Genomic DNA, 9,417 nt, shown 5'->3' on the forward strand with positions numbered 1-9,417 from the left:
CTCTTCCGGCGCGTTGATGGACAAGCCTCTTTCCCCTTCTGGGTAGGAGCTGTTCTAGAACGGGGCCTCTCGCATCCGCTCACAGAACACTTCTCATCCAGTGGACAGCATCCCAGGTGTGCACTAGGGGTGAGGCCGGGCCACATCCCGGGGGTGTGAAGTATGGGGGTTAACTAGGAACGGCAGGGTGTCTGGGGCTGAGCGTGTCCTTGGGGGGCCGCTGGGTGGTCAGCTAAGAGGCTGTGGGCTGAGGACCCTGCTTTGGGCCAGTGCGGCCTGGGTCTGTGCCCAGGTGGAGGGCTGGTGCTCACAAGCCTGTGTGAGACGGTGGTCTACTGGCGGGGGGATGCAGCCCTGATTACTAACCTGTAATTAGGGAGCCCCCCACCCCAGCTCCTTGCCTCTGGGATGCTTCTCTCTGAGGCTGGGAAGGGGCACAGACAGGGTCTCCCCTCTCAGCGGGGATGATGGTAGCGTGTTGAGGACGCAGGGCTTCTGCCCCCACGAGAAGCTCCCCAACAATACTTGGTACTAAAACGCCTGCGGTTTGTAACGCATCGAGCAGGAGACGGGGATTCTGCGCCAACGCCTGCAAGCGTGTTCTTTAACTAAATGTCGCTGTCACTGCTCTCTAATGTGTCCCACTTCTTGATCCGTCCCCTATGTTGACCCCGGTCCCATGAGGGTGAGAATGCGGCTGGGACTTCTACGTCAGGCGCGTGGCAAATGCTTGAGAAATCTGTTCTGCTCGGGCGACACATTCCAGGCCGTGAGGCCCAGGGGAGAAAGGCCAGGAATTGGTGAAACTCTATCACCCTCTTCCCCATCAGAGGGCCCAGCACCCCGTTCTCGGGCTCATGGAGCTGGGATCCAGGAAGTGGGATTACGAGAAGGGTGGGCGCAGCGGGAGATGAAGCCCTTGAGCAAGGAATGTAACTGAGGTGACCATGAAGGGGGTGGCATCTGGGGAGCCCGGCCCCGCTCCCGGGGCTGCGGCCACTGCCTAGATGCCACCTCCCAGTCCCCCGCGCCCCCTTTGGGCCTCAGTGTCAACGTGCTTCCCCGGCAGGCCCTCCTTGCCCTCAACTCCCACACAGGATGGCACCCCCTCTGCCGCCTGCGACCCTCCAGGGGCACAGGACGCCGTCAGTACGGGTACCGCCCAGAACAAAGGTGTCTCGTCCGGAAGGAGCTCCCACCACCGGACCCTCGCTCACCTCCAGATGGTGCAGGTGAAGTGCTGCTGGTCTTCGCTGATCCCCAGACTCATCTGCCACTTCTGGGGAGAGAGGACAGGCAGGTCAGTCCGGAACACACAGCCTCGCCATCATTATAGTTCTGTCCAAGCCCACGGCACACACCACACCAGGAGTGAACCCTGATGGCAACTCTGGACTTGGGGTGATGACGTGTCCGTGTAGGTTCATCAACGACTGTCACAAACGTCCCACTCTGGTGGGCGATGGTTGGGGGGCAGGGGTATACAGGAAATCTCTGTGCCTTCCACTCCATTTTGCTGTAAAAATTAAAGTCTATTGGGAAAGATAAAAACAAAAATAAAAGAAGGAAAGACAATACACCCATGCTTGCTTGCATAAGCATAGAGCAGTCCTCAGAGAAGATGCAAGATTTTAATAACCCCAGTTACATGTAGGACGTGGGTGGGAACTGGGCCGACAGAAGGCGCTGGAGAGCTTTTTATGTTTTTTTCTTTTTGAACGACGTGTGTTAGCTTTTTTATTTTTATTTTTTTGGCCACACGGCATGCGGGACAGTTCCCCAACCAGGGATCAAACCCATGCCCCCTGCAGTGGAAGCGTGGAGTCCTAACCACTGGACCGCCAGGGAAGTCCGTGTGTTAGCTTTTTTAAAAAATTAAATTAAAAAAATTTTTTTAATGGTTCCAAAACACACCGCTACCAGTTTATTCTCATTTTCAGGGCCTCTGAAAACCCGGCCAAACGCAAGGTCTGGTGACCTGTGGCGTTTTTGCATTTTGCTAGGAAAATGAGAGTGTCCCGTCCTCTCCTGAGAGTAAAGGTGGAATCCAGTTGCTGATCATCTGGTTAAATGCCAGAGCTTTTCCATTAATAGAAACAAGGCCATTTGTATGTTAATTATAATGGGAGTAAACGGTGACTTGGAAGTCTTTTGCCTGCAGCATGAAGGTAGAAGCCAATTACTCAGGTAGGGCAGGCATGGCAAGGGGACCTGCCCAACACATTTATTTTCTATTTAAAAACTCCTGCCCACGGCTCCAGGCCTCTGAGCACCCGGTAACAGTTTTACGCTGTGAAATATATCTGGGATGGTTTTCCATAGCTCTTAAAAGATTCATGAAAATGAGGCTTTTTTTTTTTTTTTCTTTTAATATTTATTTATTTGGCTGTGCTGGGTCTTAGTTGGCATGCATGAGGGATCTAGTTCCCCGACCAGGATTCGGACCTGGGACCCCCAGCGTTGGGAGCTTGAAGTCTTAACCACTGGACCACCATGGAAGTCCCGAGGCAAACATTTAAACATTTTTTTTTAAAATTATGAAAGCAAACAAAATTAAAACCAAGAGCTTCTTAGCAAAATAGGGTCAACATCCCTCTGAGTGGTCTTGTTACATGAACTTGACCTTGGTCTCGACACCGCAGGCTGGGGTGGGCAGTAGGCACCCTTGGTAAGGCTCAGGTTTTGGCATCAGACAGTCACACGAGGGTGTGTTTTGGGACAGCCTGTTCAGCCCGAGCCTCTGTGACCTTCTCTGGGAGGCTAGGGAGCTCAGGATCTAAGTGGCTGGGTGTAATAGAGGACAGGTAATTGGTAACCGCTATTATTTTTTATTAGGAGACGAGTAACAGATGGTGAAATGGACCCATTTCAGTGTCTCTTCTATGAGTTTTGACAAATGCACACACTGTGTATCCACCACCCAATCAAGATACAGATCAGTTCCATCTTCCCAGTATCTCTCCTCCATCCCTCTGGAGTCAACCCCTTCCTGCAAATTCCCGGTAACCACTGATCTGCTCTGTCCCCATAGTTGTGCCTTTGCAAAATGCCACCTGAGTGGAATCACACAGGACATGGTCTCCTGCGCCTGTCAGTCTCACTCAGCCTAACGCATATCACATTCACCCATGTGGCTACACGTATATCAATAATTCACTTACTTTTAACAGCTTTATTGAGAAACAGTTTACATAACATACAATATGGGGCTTTCCTGGTGGCGCAGTGGTTAAGAATCCTCCTGCCAATGCAAGGGACGTGGGTTTGAACCCTGGTCTGGGAAGATCCCACGTGCCGCGGAGCAACTAAGCCCGCGTGCCACAACTACTGAGCCCGCGCGCCTAGAGCCTGTGCTCCACAACAATGAGAAGCCTGCACACCGCAATGAAGAGTAGGCCCCGCCTGCCGCAACTAGAGAAAGCCCGCGTGCAGCAACGAAGACCCAATGCAGCCAAAAATACATAAATAAATTTATATTAAAAAATAAAACATGTATAGACGATATGCTCTTTTAAAGTGCATGCTTCAAAGCTTCCTAGGATATTCAGAGCTGTGCAACCATCACCTGTATCTAATTCTCATCACCCCCCAAAGAAGTCCCATCCCCATGAGCAGGCACACCCCCATCTCCTCCCCCAGCCCAACCACCATGAACCCACCCTCTGTGTCTGTGGATCTGCCTGTTCTGGACGTTTCCCATCAATGGAATCACACACTGTGTGTCCTTCTGTGTCTGGCTTCTCTCACTGAGCATCGTGTTCTCAGGGTCCGTCCACGATGTAGCGAGGGTCAGTGCCTCTCTCCTTTTCGTGGCTGACTGATGTTCCCATGTGTGAAGGGACCACACTGTGTTTATCCATCATCAGCTGGGGGACACTTGGGTTGTTTCCACTTGTTGGCTATTATGAATCAGGCTGCTATGAACATTCACGTACAAGCTTTGTGTGGACATAAGTTTTCATTTCTAACGGGGAGATACCGAGGAGTGGAAGCATGGGGTTGTATGTTTAACTTGATAAGAAAGGGCCAGTCTTCCCAAGTGGCCGCATTCCCGGCAACCTTGGACGAGCTCTCTGGCTGCTCAGGATGCTGGCCGGCACTGAGATAATGAATAACGCTGTGCCTGCTGTCACCCGGCACCAGCCGGCCTCTCAGGTGACCCTCTGGAGAAACGAACCACTGTCAAAGCAGCCTGGTCTCCCGCTCTCCCCAAGCCCAGCCTGCATCCCGGGCCCCCTGGGAGCCCAGACCACAGACCCATTTCCCCTCTGTTGACGATGGCTCTAGAGAAGTGCCACTTGGGCCTCTGGGGCTTCCGTTCCAGCTGCTCCGAGGGGCATCTTGGCAGGGCCCCCAAGTGTGGCCAAGCGGATCCCGGAGAACATCTTGGATGGCCCCTGCACGTTTGCCGAGAATCTGGCCGTCTGTTTGCTACTAAGCGGGCGGCAGGCCAGCAGCCAGAGAGCCCGTGGGTTGCACCGTTGGGTTCACGCAGCTCTGCAGTCGGCCCGTGGTGTCTGATGATCACAGTTCTAGGCTGGTGCTGCCGGAACAAGTCGGTGCTAGACATGTCTGCTGTGCTCTTAGGTGTTTCCTTGAGGATGAATCAATTCCCTCATCCGAAACGGGAGAATCAAGCCTGATGCTGGTTTTAGAATTTGTGACCCAGCCACCTTTCCAGAAGTGAGCCTAGCTCTCTCCCCCTACGCTGCAGTGGACCGTCCATCCCAAGGGTGCCGTTAGGGAGGCGCGGGCGTTCTTTTCCGAGCTGCTGGTGACGCGGGGCATGTCCTGGCTCAGGGCGGCGGTCAGGGGCCTGCGCCTTGGGGACCTTGGTCATGTCCCAGCTGGGGGAGCCAGGGCAGTCTTCAGCCTCTGAGCCACCGTGTCCTCGTGTGTGAGGTGGTGATAAGGACAGCCTCCTGGGGTTCTGAAGAGGAAACGAGACGTGTATCTGTCTCAGCACATTGCGGGCCGCTCGACAAACACCAAGGCGATGGTGCTATCACAATTTTATTGTATAATGAATTGATCATCTACACAACAAAGGAGGCATGGAAAGGGCTGACTGGGGCAGGAAGGCGCTTTGGGACGGATCTGGAGCTTGCAGCAGGGCATGGCTGGACCAAGGGAGAATGTTCCACCACTTGTCACCATGCCACAATTTAGTGGACCACCTGGAGAAGCAGCGAGGCCCAGAGGTGGCCAAGGAAGGGGCGGATGATCGCAGGATGCCTGCTGTCCTGGAGGCAGGAGGAAGGGCGACGATGCTCCCCAGCAGAGCTGCCACCCCCTGGTGACACCGCTGGGAAGGGTGTAACCAGGCGTTTGCTACATTTTGTTAAAATACTGTTGCTGGGGGACTTCCCTTCCAGTGGTTAGGACTCTGCGCTTCCAATGCAGGGGGCATGGGTTCAATCCCTGGTCCCTGGTCAGGGAACTAAGGTCCCACATGCTACGTGGTGTGGCCAAAAAAAATAAATAAATGAAATAAAATACTGTTGCTCAGAATCATTTACTTTTACTTACAAACTGGAAATATGCAAAATAAGGAGTGCATTTCATGTCACTCTTGCCTAGCGGTTTTCACTTGGGGACCCTTTTGTCCCCCAGTGCACACTGGGTGGGGCGGCTGCTGGCATCGAGTGGGTGGGGGCCAGGGAGGCTGCCCAGGACAGCCCCCCACAGAGAATGACCCCGCCTCTAAAGTCAGCAGTGCCCGGTGGAGCGGGCGGACTCGCTCTCACCCTTTTTTGTTTTTTTTTTTGGTTTTGGCCGCACTGTCCGGCTTGCAGGATCTTAGTTCCCTGACCAGGGATCGAAACTGGGGCCACGGCAGTGAAAGCGCCAAGTCCTAACCACTGGACCCAGGGAATTCCCGCTCTTGCCCATTTTAATGTGCTGCCCTGAGTTGGGGAGTGGCGGGGGAAGAGATGGACTCAGAACCAGGATGCTGGGAGGGGTAGGCACGTGGCAGGCAAACATGGAGCAGTCTCCAGGCAGCCTCCATCTCTGGGACTCTCCATTGTTAGGGGACACAGTGCCATAGACTATTCTGGAAGGACAGTAGTGTCCCCTACAGTCTGAGGGTTGGGGAGGAAAGCACAATTTAGGGGTACAAAAGATGCTTTATACTGACTTTCACAGTGACAATTAATTCTTCCTTTTCAATTATCTTTCATTCTTTCTAACAATCACGAGGAGAAAGTCTGTTTTGTGTCTCTTCTCAAACACGTGTGCTGCCCTCCCTTCAGACACAACCAAGCGGCGGTGTCTAGCCAGAATTTAACAACAGTATTTTATCCTCAGAGTATTTATCTGTAATGGTGCATTACTGGCTGTAACAGTAATCTATTGCTGTGTGTATTCGTTTCCTGGGGCTGCTGGAACAATCACCACAAATTTGGTAGCTTACAGTTGAAATCTGTTCTCTCACAGTCTGGAGGCCAGCAGTCCAAAAACAAGGTGTGGGCAGGGCCATGTTCCCTCTGGAGGCCCCAGGGGAGAATCCTTCCTACATCTTCCAGTTTCTGGTGGCTCCACGTGTCCCTTGGCTTGTGGCCACATCACTCCACCTCTACCTCCATCTTCACATGGCCTTTTCCTCTGTGTGTCTTCTTTTTATCAAATCTCCCATGTGTGTCTCTTATAAGGATGTGTGCCACTGGATTTAGGGCTCACCCGGGTAATCCACGATAATCTGTTCATCTCAAGATCTTTAACTTAATTGCATCTACAAAGACTTTTTCTTAAAAGTCACAGGTTCAAGGCATTAGGATGTGGACATATCTTTATGGGGGGGCCTCATTCAACTCACTACATTGTGTGACAAATTACCGCAAATTTAGTAGCATTAAAAGCTGTGCCGGACTTCCCTGGTGGCGCAGTGGTTAAGAACCCGCCTGCCAATGCAGGGGACAAGGGTTCAAGCCCTGGTCCGGGAAGATCCAATGTGCCTCGGAGCAACTCAGCCCGTGCGTCACAACTACTGAGCCTGCACTCTAGAGCCCGCGAGCCACAACTACTGAGCCCACGTGCCACAACTACTGAAGCCCGCACGCCTAGAGCCCGTGCTCCTTAACAAGAGAAGCCACCGCAGTGAGAAACACACGTACCGCAACGAAGAGTAGCCCCCGCCCGCCGCAACTAGAGAAAGCCCGCGTGCAGCAACAAAGACCTGACGCAGCCAAAAATAAATAAAAATAAATAAATTAATAAAAAAAAAAAAGCAATACCCATTCATTAGCTCACAATTCTGTAGGTTAGAAGTCCGGGCATGGTGGGGCTGGGTTCTTTGCTCAGTCTCATAAGCTGACATCAAAGTGTCAGCCAGATTGCGTTCCCACCTGGAGCTCTGGGTCCTCTTCCAACTCATGTGGGTGCAGCAGAATTCATTACTTGCAGTTGGAGGACTGAAGCCCATATTTCCTTGCTGCCAGCCGGGGGCCGCTCTCAGCTCCTGGAGGCCACGTCCTCCCTCCCACGTGGTCCCTCAAAGCCAGCTGTGGTGCACTACATCCTTCTCGTGCTTCGAATCTCTCTTACCTCCTCTTCTGCCTCCAGCTGGAGAAAACAGCCAGCAAGGAACTAGGGACCTCAGTTTCACACCGAAAGGGACCGAATTCTGCTAACAACTGGAATGCGTCTGGACGAGGGTTCTCCCCAGAGCCTGCTGGTGAACACCCAGCCCAGCTGACACCTTGATTGTCACTTTGTGAAGCATCCAGCTGAGCCGACCGGGACTTCTGACCTCCAGAACCGCGGGATAATAAATGGGTGTTGTTTTAAGCTGCTCAGTCTGTGATAATTTGTTACTCAGCACAGAAAAAGAACAAAATACCCTTAATAGAGACTCATGGGAATGGCAGAGTCACATCTCACATCCCTCCTTCTGTCCAGACGTTTGTTCACTCCGTGGAATTATGAATGGAATCTGCTGTCATTATGTAACTTAAGCACTGTCTTTTATTGGTTAGGTAAGAATAGTCTGATGTCCAGTGTCCCCTAGAGAGCATCTCTGTATGACAATGGATATTGTCATACTAAACCACGTAGAATTTTGAACAACTCACCTCATTGGTCCCTCCTTGAGATGCGTAGGTGAACACACAGGTATATTTGTCCTAGAGAATGGAAGGAAAAAAAAGTCTCGGTAGGAGATAATCGTTAGTGCTTGAAGTACAGGGTCTCAGGATGTCCTTCTGAGATCCAGAATCAAGAAGATCCTGCTTTTGAGTATTTGCATTCAGAGAAAGGAGGTGGAGCCAGATCCCTCTGGCCGATGTCCCTGGAGGCCAGCCCTGCAAGGCCTTCCAGTGTCTGCAGATCTGGAATTCCCGCACCTGTCTCCCTACTTGGGAGATCCTGGGTAAGGACAAACAACCCAGATGGCTTCTGGGGGATGAAGACCAGGAAGGGGGAGGTCACACCCCCCTCCAGCACCCACCCATCTAGGAACATGAACTTTGGAAGCAGGTGCACCTAGGGGCCCATCTCTGCTCCGCTGTGGACCTTGGACAAGTGCAAAGCTTTCTGAGCCTCTCTTTCTTCATCTGTAACATGCGCCTCACATAAAGAATTTGTCACAATATCCTTTGGTTATAAGGAAGTACTCAACAAATAGTGATGATTGATATCGTTGTTACAGGCAGGGAAAAGGAGACTGGGAGAGGAAGCGACTTCTCCAATAAGCTAGGGATGGGCTAGACTAGACCCAGGCCTGTTACCTCCAGGTAAGGAGGGCCTGGCCCCACATTTCAGTGAAAAAGACGGGGGGACCTTGTGCAATGGAAGGAAAGAGCAACGCCTGTCCACTTCCTCCCTGGTCAGAGCTACAGCGGGACGACCTTCTGCAGGCCCTGGAGGCATATGCCCATCAGCCTCCAGCTCCCCTCTCCCCATCTCTGGGCCCGTCCTGCCCTCCAACAGCGAGGGAGTTACCTGGGTCTGGGGGATAAGGCTGCTTGGGCACGCTGGGCATGAGACAGGAATTAGAGACGAGGCTAGTGACCCAGCCTTCCCAAAGCCGCCAGCCCCCAGGAGCCCCGCCTCCCTTCTTAGTTCTGTCAGGCCTCGCTACCAAGTCCCGCCCTCCATCCTCAGGCCCTACCCCCGCCGGTCCGTGACCCTTCAGGCCCCGCCCCCTCCGGTCCGTTTCCCCCCATCCCCCCAGACCCCGCCCCGCCGGTCCGCGCCCCCTCCCCAGGCCCTGCCTACGCCTGCACCATTGCTCAAGCCCCCGGGGTGCCTGAGGTACATACCCCAGGGCCCACGTTCTGGTAGAAGGAGTGCACCACACCGCCGGGCCGCACGTCAAAGGCCACCGTCGTGGGCTCAGACACCGCCCGTGCCGGCCTCAGCGCCACGGCCACCAGGAGCAGTGCGGCCCACAAGCTCACGGCGCCGCCGCCGCCATTC

General features: G+C 53.2%; 1 protein-coding gene across 1 annotated transcript in view; it reads right to left on the reverse strand.

Moving 5' to 3' along the window:
* The window catches only part of MYDGF (myeloid derived growth factor), a gene marked incomplete at its 5' end in the record, with an annotated part of 12,345 nt that extends 2,929 nt beyond the window's left edge, over positions 1 to 9,416 (reverse strand). Inside the window, 3 exons of the mRNA XM_007460727.1 lie at positions 1,218 to 1,279; positions 8,073 to 8,123; positions 9,261 to 9,416. Coding sequence (XP_007460789.1) covers positions 1,218 to 1,279; positions 8,073 to 8,123; positions 9,261 to 9,416 — 269 coding nt within the window. The remainder of the gene's footprint in view (positions 1 to 1,217; positions 1,280 to 8,072; positions 8,124 to 9,260) is intronic.
* Position 9,417: the final 1 nt, after the last annotated feature.

This window comes from Lipotes vexillifer, unplaced genomic scaffold (genome assembly GCF_000442215.2).
Source record: "Lipotes vexillifer unplaced genomic scaffold, Lipotes_vexillifer_v1.1 scaffold1011, whole genome shotgun sequence".
Taxonomy (NCBI): domain Eukaryota; kingdom Metazoa; phylum Chordata; class Mammalia; order Artiodactyla; family Lipotidae; genus Lipotes; species Lipotes vexillifer.